At 40.5% G+C, this 17895-nt stretch overlaps 1 protein-coding gene across 6 annotated transcripts in view; it reads right to left on the bottom strand.

Annotated features, from left to right (window-relative positions):
* LOC147028714 (ephrin type-A receptor 7-like) overlaps positions 1–17895 on the bottom strand; it is a 468482-nt gene that overhangs the window by 380796 nt on the left and 69791 nt on the right. Inside the window, exon 1 of one of the 6 annotated variants that reach the window (XM_085879381.1) lies at positions 10117–10300. The exons of the other annotated variants lie outside the window; for them this stretch is intronic. Within the exon in view, the coding sequence (XP_085735507.1) occupies positions 10117–10143 (27 nt within the window). The 5' untranslated portion in view covers positions 10144–10300. Of the gene's footprint in view, positions 1–10116; positions 10301–17895 lie in introns of those variants that run through there. 6 annotated transcript variants of the gene reach the window in all.

The following is a 17895-nucleotide window of genomic DNA, read 5'->3' as shown; positions in this document are numbered from 1 at the left end:
CAAGGCTGTTGTGGTGTAAAAACTTGAATGTCACAATGGCCGCAAGTCCCTTTTCATTGTTACACGTATGCAGTTAACAGTTTCATATAATTACTGTCGACAATATATGCAACTGTATGAAGTTAAATCTTCTAAATGCCTCCAATGTTCTTTTAACATCTGAAAATGCAATTATTTGATTAAAGATATGGAATCGTCCAGCGAAGGTCCATCACAGATAGCACACCATGGTACAACAAAGCCAGATGGGGATTGGTCCAATTGCGTGCTGAGACTTCCGACCAAATGCCAGTTCCAAGCTTGATACCATTGGATGTCTGTGATTCAATCTCATGGAGAAGTATTTGAGAAAAATATAAAGACCGAATATATAAATTAAACTGCATTAGGACATGGAAATTGAAAGTGGGCCTTCTGGATGTAGATAAAAATGCTCAGAGTACGAAGCTACATAACACATCTACATCTGAAGGCATAGGCCAAAACCTCAACTCAAATTGAAACAATAAGCTGGTAGCTATTGTCCGAAACAAGTAAACCAGGTAACCTACATTTTACATATTGTTGTGATTCTGCCAAACCATCGCTTCCAAAGGCAAATGCATACAACATATAGCCATCCCCAGACAGTTATTTCACTTGTATTTCCAGTAGGTACCTGGGACAAAATGTGTTGCAGGGGCTTTTAGGTCAGTCTTAAATTCCATTCTCTAATCTTCTATCTATTTATTTACTCTACTTTGCACACAGGACCTCTCCTTCATGTAAGCATGCACACCTGTTAACAGACAGCTTAATTATCATATGCCGCCAAAACACAGTTCAAACTGCGTGCCATTGCCCAATGGACAGTTCGTTTCAACCTTCTCCGTACTCGAACCACAATGCTATAACCTTCATATGACCACCACGATGCCTTCCTAAAAAGCCCCACAATAACCTATGCTCACTCACCACACCACAATCACTACAAATGCTTCAACCACTTCACCACAACCGCTAAGAATGTAGCAACCATTGTCAGCACCTCGGACACTCGCCACTGTCATTTGAGGATATCGGGGAACCATGGACGCAACCTATCATATCAGATGCTTGTGTTCGGAATGTTTTGGCATGTAGCTCGAGGTGCAAGTATGTGTTGGAATCCGTTCAACGTCGCCTGGATGGCCCTGGTGCTCCATTCGATCACAACCCCCATTTGGTATCCAGCTCATGTTCATGACCGAAAAGTTCTCCCAGAAACCCACACCCCATTTTAGAATGAGGCCAACTTCAGCTTCGGAGCCGTGCAGGGGCGGGGCGACATCTTGTGAAAGCATCAGTGCACCAATGGGGGTGCTGGAAAATGCCTTCCGACCATCCTGATCTGACTTTGGTCTCCTCCCTCGCCAGGCGTCTATAAAACGCCCTGCAAAGAAGTGACGGTTCTTCACTTCTTGCAGGATTAATGCTCTGAAATAACATGTGGCACAGGTTATTTAAGAGCGTTCACCCGACAAAGAAGTGAGAGAGTAGTCGCTGATTTCGGAGAGGAGTTGCTGAGAGTGTAGTGGTTGCTGGGTACTTGCTGTGTGCTGGGGAGTTTCTGAGGTCTGTGTGATGAGCGAGGAGAAAAGAGTTCAGGCTTGATCAGTGGCATGAGGAAGAAGGTGGAATGGAGTATGCGGAGCAGAGCACTGGGTGGGCGAGTGAACAGAATGGGCAGACTGATCATAGATATCCGACCATTAGCATTTGCATTTACATTTACACACCTTCTCAAACGTCACTGTTAAGCTATCCTCTTACACGTTATGTGTCTTATCTTCTGTCTCATCTGCTGTGGACACACAAGAGCTAAAAGAGCAACCTTACAGACATGCACCTCTTCTCATTTTTCCCTTCTCTGCACCCCAATTGCACCTCATTGCACCCCAATTTTTCTTCCCTCCTCCCCCTCCTAAAAGGCCTGGTCACACGTTAACGTTTTAGCCAGCGATGGCAACGTATTAAAATGTATGTAAAACGCTGGCTTACGTTGAACTTTTGATGTTTTTTTTTAAAGATTCGGACGTATTCATAGCGACTTGGTCTTATGTATAACGCATTGGTAACGGACACAGAACGTTTCGTTGTGTTATAGATAACTTATACCAACGAATGCTGAACCTGTTGTCGGCCTACACAACCGATGCCCAACGATAGTCTAACTCAGGCATAGCGCGTTGCACGCATCGCCGACGATGTCGTGACGTAGCCTATTAAAAGGCTGATGCACAACGATTCGAATCATAACTGCCGTAGAAATGGAAGTGACAACATCGCGGTCACACCTTGGCGATCTTGCCAGCGTATGCCGACCTAAGAAAAATGTGTCTAAAACGTTGAGGCACGTCAAATACGGTATGAGTAAGTTTAGTATACGTGAGTACAACGCTAAAGTACGCTATCATACGTCGTAGTAAGTAGAGTACGTCAAGACATTTTATATTAAACATGTTCAAAATTTTACGACGTACTCGGCGTATGACACACGTTCCGCATGCGATGGGGATAAGTTTTACACACGATATGTGGACGCTTACACACGTCCACAAAGGCTACTTATAAGCTACTCATAAGTCGAAACACGTCGCGGTAATGTCTTTTTTACGCGAAACTTATTTCTAACTTATGTTTGACGTGCTTTGAACCAATTCTTTACGTAGTCCCAACACACATCGACGTATGTAGACGTATTCCAATGACGTCTTCCGGTCGACAAAAAAAAAAAATTAACGTGTTTCTAGCTTACAACTGCCATATAAAGACGTGTTCCCAGCGGTTTTGGGAATTGGTATATAAAAATGCTGCTCATAAAAGGGGAACCCAATAGTGTTTTCGAGTCCTTTTCGAGTCGATGTCCATGTCAGCAGTAACAGTATCAGTATCAGTATCAGTATTAGTAGTAGTTTGTTCATGTTGGCAGTAGTAGGTGAGTGTGAGGGGGAGGGTGTGGGTTATGATGGATCGTCCTTGCGTCCGAGTGTCCACGGGTAGGAGACATCTTTTTACCATTGTTCGAAGTTCTTCGCGGCTAATTTTTTATGGGGCTTTTTCAACAATGAGCTATAGCTTGTTTTTACGATTTAGGTCTATTCATAACGGGTTGGACAAATGCACAATGAACTAATAATGTGCATAGAGCGCTTTGATTACTTATAGATACGATATACCAACGAATAATTATCGTGAAGCCGGCGTTCACAAACTATGCCCAACGATAGACTAACTTATCCATATCGTGCGGCAGTTTATCTTTGCCGGTGACGTAGGGTTTGCTATTCATAGGCTGACACTCAACGATTTAAATGGCTGCATCTCCACTATTGAAAGTAGAAGCTTGCGCTCAACAATTGGATTTTTTTTACACTCAACGACTTTTAAACGGTACCACTCAGCTATTTTCATTGTTTACAATGAACAATTTAAATTGCTGTCACTCGCCTTTGTTTTTTGACGCTGGGGTTTTGAAATTTTAAGCGTTTCTTCTGAACGTGTTAAAATGCTCAAACTCCACTATTTTAAATAGACGCTGCCGATGGACAATTGGAATCATAGCCAAGCTAGACATCGAAGGGTGAACATCCTCGTCATGCCGAAGAAAAGTTTGAAGAATGCTGCAAATAAGTGTCCTGGCCATGGCCGTGGATGCTGACGCAAGGACGATCCATTATACCGACGTCTTTCTGCCTATGAGTAACTTAAAAGTAACGTCTGTCGACGTGTGGCAACGATCGCGTAACGTGCCAACAACACGTTAATCATAGGTTAGAAATAAGTTTCGGGTACGCTAAACATTACCTCGGCGTGTCTCAACTTATGATTAACTTACAAGTAGCATGTGTTGACGTCTGTCAACGATCGCAGACCGTGCATACAACTTGTGGCCAGCGTAGCGGAACGTGTGAGTCATACGCCGGCATACGTCGTGAAATTTCAAGCATGAAAAAATTTGAGGACAACCAAAAAGTACAACGTTTAAAGCCAATGTACAACGACGTATGGCAGTGTTTTTCAGCGTGCTCTCAATGTTATCAAAACTTACCCATAACGTATTCAACGTGTGCCAGCGTTTTAGAAAAAAAATTCAAAAATCGGCATACGTTGGCTAAAACGTCAAGGTGTGACCGGGCCTTAAACGACTGGGAAGCGTGATCCCATCAGCTGCGCCAGGAATCATGAAGGTCGCAATCACCACAAACTGTTTCGATCTTTCTTGCTGCTCTAATTTCCTTGGGAATGAATCTGATTGCATTTGCACTCGTATCAGAAAAGATTGTAGAAGTATTAGATCGGGTTTGCTCTGCACTGTCTTCTTTTGAATGTAACCATTTTCTTTTGGCGCACATCATAAATCCTTGCTTTCCCTGCTGCACACATTTCTTTGTATTAAAACCTTTTCTTGTGCCATATGCCCTTTCCTCACCATAATTAAATATAAATTTATTATATTATAAGTGTACCCAACTCGTTCTGTCCTTTCCTCCATTGGTCCAGCATAGTCTGCACACAGGTTAGCCCAGAAGTTCTGCCCTACGAATTTGCTCTTATTAGTACTCGGCAGCTTTTCTCAGCTGCACTTGATATGTAAATTAAGGCAAGTATGCATCGAGGCCACGAAACTTGCTTGGTGCGGTCAATCCAACAGAAACGGTAACACGTGAAGTCGTGTAACCCTGCCAAGATTGGCAGTACCAATCGGCGTTCATGGTTGCTTAGCAACCTGCCGACGCCTGGAGTTATTTGTGCCTGGTGGCCTCAGGACTGGGCGTTCAGAAGGGACCCGAGTGCTTCTCCTCGTGGCGAGCCTCAAATCCCGGATCCGCAACTATTTTCCAAATTACAAGATGGCCATGTGGCTTTCACTTCAAAATGTTTGTCTTGCTCACACAAGTTGACAGACTCCAGCTGTGCAAAAGTTAAATGTCTGAAATTACCATCTTGCTAATACAAATCATGTCATCAACAAAAACATCTTTCCTTCAGGGATTGAGCAAATGAACCAGCTAGGACTTAGCTCAGCATTTGGTGTCTAAATATATGGAGGGCATCTTAGAGAGATAACAATGTCACATTATCCTACACGAACAGGGACTCAAGGAACATACACACAAAGTAAAATGTGACTTTAAGTCTTCAATCAATCCCACATCAATCATGACATATTTCTTCATTACTTCATTGAAATTGCGGAATATTTCACCCTTTCCCCTCCCCTCTCATGCCATCACTGACTTCACAGAAACTGGGATCGAAACAGTGACATAATGGCTCCTACATGTCATGGCCCATCACGGTTGCCTGTCCAACTCACAATCCTGTGAGATATGCTGAAACCCCATGCAATTGCAACTCCCAAGTGACCATGAGCTGCCTTTGTGTTAATAAACGACCCTAAACCAATTATCTTCTTCCTGATACACGTCGTTCAAAGTAAATAATGGCAAATGCTTTCTTTCACAATCTTGTGAGAATCCAAGAACTCCTCAGACAAAGATCTTTATAATGACATGGATTTTATGGGCCCTGGTCAAGAAACCTCCGCGGTGAAAGCTCTTGCTCGAAAAAAAACAAAAAAAAAACACATAGTTATTTAAGAGGTGTATAGGCAACAGACTGCTGCCTCGATCACTCCCGAAAATAAAATAAAAAATAACCCAGGTTTGAAGCAATAACATGCCCACTGCCTATGTGCATATATAATACATTGTGGTGACATAGCTTGGATACATTCCAATTGCACTGGTCCATCGGCTCACACCAGAGGCCTGAGGCCTAAGGACTGAAGCCTGAGGCGTATACTTACTGTGGCCTTCACGAGATACGTGACACATATCGGCTCCAACCTTCCCATATTTGACGATACTTTGAACAGTCGCTTGTTAAAAGAGTCGCTTGTTTTCCATATTTGATGATATTTTTAACAACCATTATTTGATGGGTGTTTTACACTGAAAGGAAAACTTATAGGGAGGGCATAGCGATTATGAATATGAAAGCTCCGAAGGTGTCTTTGCTTCATATAGCACCAACATGGTGGCCGTATGATTTTTCAGATTACAATTGTGGTTAGACTCAGGCCAGCTGTCCAATCAATGGGTGAAAAGGAGTGTTACACATGGATGGATAAGCGTATTATTATGTGGATAGATAATATACATCTTGTCTTCTTCCATGCACCGAGTACAGCGGTCGACCTACTGTTTTCTTTGAATGGGAGTTCTTAATGTCTTCTTTGCTGAACCTTTCCGACACGGCTTCGTATTAGATTTGAGGTCATTAATTTAATTCCTGAAGCAAAACAAATTGTACAAGAAACTTGATATTTCCCAGCCAAACCTGTAAATGAAACAGTGTACATGACATTTTGTAATCAACAAGATATTTTACAAAATAATTTTTTCAAAAAGAATGTGTTTGAAAACTTTTGGGATGAGCCTAATTTTTATATATGGAGAAGTACAACTGAAGGCCATGCTCTACATTTGAGATCATTAACTTATTCAACCAAGCAATATGTATTTCTGCTACTGTCTGCTACCAAAACTCATCGAACACTATCAGATATATTAAATACTAGCAAATTCCACACGTCGCTTGGCTGACGGGAGCAATGAGAACCAGCCATAATATAAATACCACCCAGAGACAAACACCGCCCAGACATTTCCGGAGATAAACACCACCCGACGTGTCCGGAGCCAAGCTGTCTGGAGACAAACACCGCCCAGACATGTCCGGAGACAAACTCCCATCCGGACATGTCCAGAGACACACACCCATCCAGACACGTCCGGAGCCAAACTCCCGTCCGGACACATCCGGAGACAAATACCGACCAGAGAGAAATACCGCCCGGATGCTTCCAGAGCCAAGCTGTCCGGAAACAAACTCCCATCCAGAAATGTCCAGCCACAAACTCCCATCCAGACACGTCCAGAGACAAACTCCCATCCAGACACGTCCGGAGACAAACTCCCATCTGGGCATGTCCGGAGATAAATATCATCCGACACATCTGAAGACAAACCCGGCCCAGACATAACCACCCTCTAGACACACCCATCGTACGGATATGTCCAGAGACAGAGAGAAAGACAGAGAGAGAGAGAGAGAGAGAGAGAGAGAGAGAGAGAGAGAGAGAGAGAGAGAGAGAGAGAGAGAGAGAGAGAGAGAGAGAGAGAGAGAGAGAGAGAGAGAGAGAGACAGAGACAGAGACAGAGACAGAGACAGAGACAGAGAGAAAGAGAGAAAGAGAGAAAGAGAGAAAGAGGTGGGGGGGTGGATGAGGGGTAGGGGAGTAATCAGAGAGAATGTTATGCTGTGTAAACAACACAACATCCATGCACACACACACACACACACACACACACACACACACACACACACACACACACACACACACACACACACACACACACACACACACACACACACACACACACACACACACACACGGCCGATATCAGCAATTTTTCGGGAATCGGCAAGTTGGAGTCAGTTTAATTACCGACTACAGTACGTACTGCACACAACCTAGAAACCTTGAGTATCTTTCACCGAAAAACACTATTACATTAATATCGACGTTTCAGGGAGATGTTCACAAACATGATTCTTTATAAGCAGCTGTGAGTGACGGGTGGAAAAAAACTTGGCTCGGTAATTCAGAAAACACTTTCAAATATGGCAAACGGCTCAGAAATCAGGCGATACCAAACATATTTTGCTTTCAAACTCACAAAGAGAAACATAGAACCTTTTGTAAAGAAAATCCGATAACCAAATGCTTTAGAAACTGGTGTGAGGACAAAGGAAAACCTGAAAGAACCTCCATATGATACGGGATGAAACTTTGCCACCACGGCACCCGTAACAGGTATGGCATGTCCACACACCCACGGAGAGTGCGTTCAGATCCAAATCTACGCAGATGTACCACGTCCGTGTGTGCTGTATATGTACCTCTACCTTGCAGTTACTATCGACTGCACATCCCAATCAGGACACGAACTGTAATGTGCAGCTCAGTAAGTGGTTTAAGCACTCAAGCAAGCACTCCAACAGAACGCCTGGCTTGGCAATCGATTACCAATTGCCATCGATACAATGATGCACCCGGAAACACCCATGCAATGTCCGAATTGGACAAATCGACACTTTTTTTTTCTTCGGAGTTGGGACTGCTGATACTTTCAAATCTGGAGCTTACATTTTGTAATAATGGTTAGTTTAAGAGATTTTCTCATTTATTAATAGAAGCAAATTAAAGAAAGCCACAAATGCTCGCATCTCCAGGCAATTACAAGCACTGCAATGTACCAAGTGATTCGTAGCTATGATGAATAGGCATTCAAAAATATGAGTGAAGAAAGTGAAACAAAAACTTTCTCACAAAGAAATCGTTGTGGCCTGTTCAAATTCAAGGAATAGTTGAGCAGGCTAAAAAGCATGGTGACTTCAGACCCCAGACAGGTTACTCAGGAAACGCCTTAAGACCCCAGAGAGCAAGGTGGCTGAGGATCACCTGATGAAGGATATAATTAAATAAGCCGTTAATTATCTTCAAAAGGGGTTTTAATTAACCAAAACACCCAATTTCCATTCTTGCACTTCCTTGGAGTTTTCTTAGTATGCATGCAAAGTTTAAGACTGCTAGGTTTTATAGTTTTGGAGTTATGGAGGACACACTCTGACACACTGATACACACACACACACACACACACACACACACACACACACACACACACACACACACACACACACACACACACACACACACACACACACACACACACACACACACACACACACTGCCTCTTATTAGTGTAGATACTGTACATTGTCATTTCCAGAGCTGAGTCAACTACTGATCGGCCCTCTGCAATGGCTCCCCAGGATCATAACTATCTCTCCTGGATTACTTGGGATCTAAAACTCTCAATAACATTGGAATATCTGGCAATGAGGCTGATGCACAAGGCTTGTTGCCCTCACACCACAGACAGTTCAGCTACCTCTCTGATTTTTACAGTCTCTTCTCCAGGCGAGCTCTCTTTCTGCTCTCTTAGCCCTTCATCCCTGCTGAGTTACTCCATGATGCATGTGTCTCGCCACAATCTGCATCCTGGTTAATCTCCCAAAAGCCAAGCTGACTGCACACCTCCACTCTTTTCGTACCTCTTTTGTCAAGTTTTTGGAACTGCCCTCCAAAAGCTCTTCAAACACACTAGTGTAGTAGATAGTAGAAATATCGTGCAAATTATGATACAAGCATCAAATTTGGCATTTCTGTTCTGCAGGGCTTTCTGATCAAATCTGCCATTGGCCATTTGAAAATCCAAATTTTTCAAAATTTGGATTTTCAAATGGCCAATCGGGCAGATTTGATTAGAATCCCCTGGAGAACAAATGTGCCAAATTTGATGCTTGTATCATCATTTGCACGATTACTCTCAAAAATTGCTGTTATCTGCCCCATGACACCCATCTCTCCATTACTGCAAAACCATGACGTACTTTTTTCAACCCCCTGCCCAACCAAACCAAACCCCAATAATTGGAAGTTACTGTGTCTGCTGCTTTCTCCTCATTCCCTTGCTGGTTACATCCACTTCTTGCCCCATTGTCAATTCGTTGGCTTTTACCCTCTTTCACCTCACTCCACCACAAGCCTAGATATTGTAAAATATATATATATATATATATATATATATATATATATATATATATATATATATATATATATATATATATATACATACTTATATATATACACTTGTATGTATAAAACTGTTTAACAATGATTAAAGCCATGAACTTTTTTTGTGTTGAGAGAGCTTTTGGGTTTTTGGTGATAGATATTGCAGGTAAAAATTTATTTAAATGTGGCAAATGTTGTGTAGTTTTACAAACGAATCTTTAACAAATTGTTTGTTGTTGATATCATCAGTGTGTCAACAGAAACAATAAACATGGAGCATCATGAGGTTTTGCTTCTTCAAAATAGACTTGTCCATCTTAAAAAGATGTTCAAATATACTTATGTTTCTCTGTTTGTTTACAATGAAGGCAGTGCAGTATAGAATTACCTTTTTGTAGAAATGGTAAACAAACATTCACCATCATCATCATCTACTACTACTACTACTACTACTACTACTACTACTACTACTACTACTACTACTACTACTACTACTACTACGACTATGCATTTCATGACTGCTATCTCAGCATCACTTCTCTGATGTCCATATCAACCACTTCATTCCACATCAGTTTTGATCTGCCCTTTCTCCTATCCACTGCATCCATATTAAAAGACATCCATGAAAATATCCCCCTCCTCCGTATTGAGCAATCAACGCAAATGTTCCTCTCGTGCCTTTTTTCTCATGTCCATTGCACTTGCTCATCTCCTGAAATCCTTATTTCTCTCCCTTTCCCTCAAAGACATCCCCAACAGCCATTTCAACATCCACATCTCTGTCCTTTGTGTCCGCTTCAGCATTCTCTCCTCTACATTTTTCAAAACACAAACTTCTCTGCTCCTGACAAAACAAAAACTGATCTTATCACTGTTTTGTAAATCTTTACATTCACCACAACTGGAATCGTACCTTTCCAGAACATTCTCTTGCACATAAAATAACTAAAAAAAGTTTAAATTTAGATTTCACTTTGTTTGTTCTTGGTATCTTGAAAGTACCTTGAAAGAGATATTGTGCAAGAGGGGAAGAGTTGGAATGGAAGAATGGCTCTCCTTCACTTTGAATTTCCATTATTTGTTTGGAAAGCCAGACCATTTTTACGCGAACCACTTCTGCAAACGGACGGAGTCAGGAATTGCTCTGGCAAAGATTCCATCATCAATTTGTGACGAAATGCGATTGTGAAATAGTATTTCCAAATTATTCATGTTTCGTGCATTTGGATGGCTTTCTTGGTAATTTTCTCTGTGTTGCACGACAGTTCCTTCGCCGAAGCTTTGTGCGCACTCGCGGGATTACATTTCATCAAATAGATGTGCACGGACCTTACATATGTAATGATACAAACTAAAGGCAAAATCATAGATGCACGTGAATGATTCACGATTCCTATATGCATCGTCAGTAGCACACTCATAGCTTCATACGCGCTGGGTACTCTCGGAGTGTTTGTCCACTTAAGCTGTTGCAATTGCGCAAGACCATTGCAACACGTGCTTGCTGGAGGTAGCTCGTGATATTATTCTGGACGTGCTTGGACTGAGTTAGTGGTGTGTTTGTGTTAAATGCCTGGCCTGCTATCGGATGGACCCAAGATTAATGATTATCTGGTTGTGCCACAAACACTCAGTCAAGCTTCAAAATCTGCTTTCTTGAAAGTTAGCCGAAAAAAAAAAGTTTATATTTGCATCATTTTTCTGTTCATAATATCGATGTCGAACCCGAAGCGAATTGTCCATTCCGCTTTACTGCACTCGGGCAGTGTGGTTGTAAGTTTGAGTGGAAAGTTTTGCAATTATTCAAATATTATCTTAACACGACCATATGGTGTAGTTCGAAATGGCTGACTCGTGGGATATTTGATTTGATGACTCATTGAAGGCTCAGCGTTTATGAAAGGTAATTCACAGTGCAGCATTTACAGACCTGTCAGACTATTAATACAATAAAGTTTCCATCTCTGCTTGGACCTCACGAGGAATCGGTCATGGTATGAGCTAATCTTGTGAAATTTACTCGTGCAGATAAGACAGGTAGCTTGATGTCACCCTCAAATTCGTGTTTTAGCAGGAAAATCTGATTATATGGTGGCATAACTGGGAATAATAGATTAAATGCCAAAAAGGGCAAAATTAGAACATGGTGCAAGTGCAAGCAGAACTGACAGCCGGCTGAAAACGCTAGTTGAAATACCCCCTTCTGTGATGCAATTGGCATGTGTTCACTGAACTAGAATGCGTAATTGTGTACTTGCTATGCGAAGTAGATTTATGCCTATGGAGTACTCAATGGATGTCGTTCTAATTTTTTTATGATTGCACTGCAATATTGTCAACGAATTGGGGCCAGAAAGTCGTGACACTTCAAAAGGAAGATTGATGCAATTTCCTATGAGAAGTTATTTTTTTCCGGCTCAGAGGCTTACTTTTTATCCCGAAGGGTACCACGGGCTATTTAATGTGTCCAAGGCAAGCGTCGGAAGATGGGACAGCCAGGTCAGTGTGAAACTTATTGTTTCAAAGGACGGTGCCATTCATACTGTACTGTAGTTTTGCTTTGTCAGCATTGTATCAGATGGCAGTTCAGTCAAATAGAAACTCACAATAATTCAATCCTAGAACCAGCACCTCAGATATGAGCACCCGGCTAACTTTGCAATTCTGAACCCTAAAGAGCAACGTCATCCAGATATATATATATATATATATATATATATATATATATATATATATATATATATATATATATATATATATATATATATATATATATATATATATATATATATATATATCATAGCTAATCTTTGGAACAGCTGCTAGTACTTTTAAAACACTCTGTTGAACCCTTTTTGTTGCATCCCTGATAGTTGGTAAATATCAAATGAGATCGTATCCAGGAAGCTCCACAAACTCCACAGGAAGCTCAATATGATGGTTCAGATGCTCGGTAATACTTCCCAAAGAATGTGCTCCACATGATATCACTACTTGAAGAGCTTGCCATACGAAGGAGACTATAACATTTAATAAAGTGATTTTAAGGGTACACGAAAGACGAGAGCTTCCCAGGAACCTTTAGAAGATGCACGTGATAGGCCTAATAGTTACCACCTCCACCTCTTTCCTCCGCCCCCACTAACCACCCACCAACCGCAAACGATTAAGGAACAGTCCAGCACTAAGGAAACTTCATCAAAAGGTTTGTTCTTCTCCCTTTACTTTCTAGCTAAGGTCACATACTTTCCCACTCCTGAGTGTTTCATTGTGCTGTTGGAGTAAAATCGTGTTTTTCCTTTGAAAACTTTTGAAAAGAGAAAACCTTTTTGAGTGATTTTCGTTTCTTATATGCATTTCAAATCCAACTGATGTGGAGAAATCGTATAAATTCATACACCAACTAGAAGGGCACTCCGTATAGCGCATACCTCCACCACGTAATGATATATCGTTTTAGCCCGATCTCTCAATGGCGAAGAATCACTTAAAAAATTATCAGATCCAGATCCGGATTCGGATCTCACCAAAATCGAAACAATTCTTCCGTGTCAAACACCCAACCTGCCCACAAAATTTCATCTGGATCCGTCCACAACTTTTGAGATGTCCTGCACACAAACAAAGAAACAGACAAACACACAAGAAGAAGACGTCGTGCAGAGCACAACACTTGCAAAATCCAGAAAAGAAATCTGACCTCAAAATAATGGCTGCTGAGTTGAATGACCAAACATGCAACTCCTCTTCAAATTTCAAGTGAATCGGAAGAAAATTGACAATTTTCAAATTTTGGCCTATGTTGAACTTTTGGCATATGTGGACAAAATAATTGGTGGTTGAACTTAGTGACCTGACATGTATATCCTCTTCAAATTTGAAGTCAATCAGATAAAAATTGAGGAATTTATAAATCTCACCAAAGTTGTTGACCTTTGGCCTATGTTGACCTTTTAGTCAATGTTGACCTCAATAATAAATGGCTAGTTGAATTCAGTGACCTGAAATGTAAATCCTCTTCAAATTTCATGTCAATCGGATAAAAATTCAGGATTTTAGAAATCCCACCTAAGTTGTTGACCTTTTTCCTATGTTGACCTTTTGGTCCAGGTTTACCTCAAAACTAATTGGCTGGTTGTTTTCATTTACCTGAAATATAAATCCTCTTCAAATTTCACGTCAATCGGATGAAAATTGAGTATTTTAGAAATCTCACTGAAGTTGTTGACCTTTGATATATGTTGACCTTTTGACCTATTGACCTCAAAAACAATAGGCTTCTTCATTATGATAAACTCGACCACATGGAGTTATTCCACCTCAAATCACCGGAGGCCTCCCAGTTGACCCCCTCAGATTTACTTTAAACTTTCATAAAATAGTTCCCAGGAATAAAAATGAAGCTGCGTAAAATTTTAGGTCCATAGATGCAGTCAACTCCGAGATATTGAGGATTGAAAATGTGGTTGTGGCCCTATTTTTATGGTCGTTGTGAGCATCACAAAATGAACAGCTACTTTCAAACGACCACAACTTTTTAAATATTAATGCTAGAGCCTTGAAATTTTCAGAGATTATTCTTCTATAACTGCTCTGTAAGAAACAAACATAAAAATGAGTATACCTTGATTAAATTTCCTGACCTGATCAGTTGAAATCCAGAAAAAAAATGTTGGTTTTGTATGAAGACCCAACTCTAAGACCGCATATAATTTTATTGACCCATCCCAGAAGCTTGAAATTTTTTCATGTCATAACTGTATGGTACTTGTATTCAAATACATGTTTACTTTTCTTAATCAGTCATATATAATAGTCATGATCCCTGAAAAATTGAAAATTTTCATTTTTCCCCGAAATTCAGGTGAGGATTGCAAATATATGACACGGTATACCACTTCAAATTGATCACCATTGGAAAGAGCATATTCAAGTTTACAAAAATGTCAAATATCAAAGTAGTATAATGTTTTTATCAATATTTTTAAAATATATGAATAAATGATGTTCTGCCAGTGCTGTGCGTGTTGTGTGTGCTATTTAATGAACAGTCCTTTTTCATGTAGTACATATGTGTACAACATGTATATACAATGCACATACATATCATCTGCTATTAGGATACCATGAACACAATACTTTGAAATTTGGATTTGTAATTCTTTGTTTATGATTTGTAAATAGAAAGAGCTTAACTCATCTGGCTGGGGCTAAAATAGAACTCAGGAATAGTGGCTGATCTGCTGATGTCAGCAGTGTATATAGTTACATTCAAGGGAGGACATTGTTGGGTTCCTTTGGTCCATGTGATGAAAGTTATTGATGCTCCCCTAACGTCAACTGGGAGGCAGTGCAAGCTCGCACCTGACTTGGAAAAGCAGATCAAGGACCTATTCAAATCATTTACGTGAAATGTTTTATTACATTGTTATTGCAGTACGTGATATATTTTTGTATTATTAATTTGAATCATAGAACTAATCATTCATGATTACCATGGTGCCCACACCATGCACACACTTCATGTATTCACGACTGTGTTAACAACAGTTTAAAAAAAAATAAAAAATATATATTTTTAAAATATACCATTTTGATATTTGACACTTTTGTAAACTTGAATATGCTCTTTCCAATGGTGATCAATTTGAAGTGGTATACTTTGTCATATATTTGCAATCCTCACCTGAATTTCGGGAAAAATGAAAATTTTTAATTTTTCAGGGATCATGACTGCATTATATATGACTGATTAAGAAAAGTAAACATGTATTTGAATACAACTACCATACAGTTATTACATGAAAAATTTTCAAGCTTCTGGGATGGGTCAATAAAAATATATGGGGTCTCAAAGTTGGGTCTTCATACAAAACCAACAATTTTTTTCTGGATTTCAACTGATCAGGTCATAAAATTTAATCGAGGTATACTCATTTTTATGTTTGTTTCTTACAGAGCAGTTATAGAAGAATAATCTCTGAAAATTTCAAGGCTCTAGCATTAATATTAAAAAAAGTTGTGGGAGTTTCAAAGTAGCCGTTCATTTTGTGATGCTCGCAACGACCATAAAAATAGGGCCACAACCACATTTTCAACCTTCAATATCTCGGAGTTGACCGCATCTATGGACCTAAAATTTTACGCAGCTTCATTTTGATACCTGGGAACTATTTTATGAAAGTTTAAAGTAAATCTGAGGGGGTCAACTGGGAACATTTTTCTTAAATTTGGTGATTTCAGATGGAATGACTCTGGTGAAGTTTCGTGAAGATCGGTTTAAAATTGTGACCTGAAGGCGATAAACAGACATGCAAACAGACAGACAGACAGACAGACAGACAGAATAACAAAATCGACTGACCAATATACTTTAAAAATCTTCAATTTTGCAAGTAACAAACAAACAGAGAGGGGTGAAAACATAACCTCCTTCACCTTCAGTGGAGGGGGTAATAACCACAGTGAGCAATGAATGTCTTGTTGATAGTGGTGATGGTGTTGTCTTTTTCTAACAATCACGGCCATGTTTTAGGTCTCTGCTATGGACCATTGATGCATTGTGAGTGATGTAGGGGAGAAGCATAGACCCAATGTGGAGATCGGGCTTTGCGGGGCAGCCTTTTGTAATTTGTCCAGTGTGCTGGCGATAAGTCGTTTAAGCCTCAAGAACGACACCGTGGAATATTTCACATCCACCATCAATCAATGCTAACCAACGATGCCCCAGCTTTACGTCCCAACCAATGGAAGGCACACTCATTTATGCAATGCCCTGCCTGTAAAGCACCAATGCGATAGTTTATCGTCAGATCGAGAATCGAACCAAGACACGACAGCTCAAAGGCCAGTGTGCTACCCGAGCTGCCTCAATTCTATCGGACTTGAACAATACCAACTGGCAAAAGGAAGTAAAGTCAAATAAATTTATCTTCTACTTTGAATTTAAATGCTCATATTTTTTTTTCCACTAACGATTGGTGCTGTCATGACCATATATCTACTTTGCAAAATTAAATATCAAAACCGAATTCACAACTGTGAGGGCTGAACACAACCACTTAGACAATCATCATCATTTGAATGTCTTTTTGTCAGGAAGGTCACTACAAGTCCTGGGTAAAAACACACAGCCACGGTTTCCATGTCGAAATATCATCCGGTGTATGTCAGTTTAACCTCGGTGAACATAATCATGGGAGGGACACAAAATGGATTATTATCATGATATATAAAGTGAAGTTTGCAACACAGATGGGCAAAAATTGAGTCAGTGAAGAAGAGAAATTAAAATATAATGGGATTGGAAGATGGCGAAACCAAGGAGTGTGGACAGACAGTTTGGTACTCAGACAGAGCGATGATGCTCTCAATGCAGGACATTCATCAAATCAAGCCGTCCATATGTTCAGTTGTTATGACAGGTACTGATAACCTGCTGCCAACGGCGCCTCTATTTGTTTCAAATCATTTTGTCACCCTCATTGTCCCTTCCCATAAGTATCTTAGCCTCACTTTTATGCTGTGCTTGTAATTACAATTGACCATGCATGCAGAAGCTTTTATTACCGGTACATCGTTGAAAGTTCAAAAATGATGCATCACACGCAATAGGTTCCATGTTGTGAAAGAGGAATCCGCATCGAGATCATTACATACGTATTAAAGGATCAGGTCAATGTAACTGTTATAGTAGGGCCAAAGGACTTCTCACAGTGCAACTTGTGGCTTCATTGACAACTTTGACTCTTGGGTTAGTTAACTTCTGAAATACACAGGCCTTGGGAATTCATTATTAATTTAACACACAAGAAACACCCGTTTCATGCAGAAGCGACTTGGAAGGGTTGGCGGGGGTGTGGGAGTGTGGGATTCATTTTATGCCCACAACTGGTAATACCCCCTTCCTCTGGCAGGAGTCAGTAAATACCACGCACTGTATCACGTGCATCGGAAAAAAATTGTAAGTAGTCACACCATCCCAGTAGGGGGCAGAGAGGGGGGGGAATTATTTTGTGTCCATGACCTGACCCTGGGTACCGTCAGCATGTATGCAAGATTTGTTGGAGATCAGCCAAACTGTTTTCGAGTCTACAAGCGAACAGACAGACAGCCAAACAGACACGCTGCGTTTTAATACGATTCCAATCATATCTGTTACAGC

Source organism: Eptatretus burgeri, chromosome 4, assembly GCF_056783735.1.
Source record: "Eptatretus burgeri isolate ZD-2024b chromosome 4, Ebu_testis_v1, whole genome shotgun sequence".
Lineage (NCBI taxonomy): Eukaryota > Metazoa > Chordata > Myxini > Myxiniformes > Myxinidae > Eptatretus > Eptatretus burgeri.
This window is presented reverse-complemented; position numbering and strand designations above follow the sequence as displayed.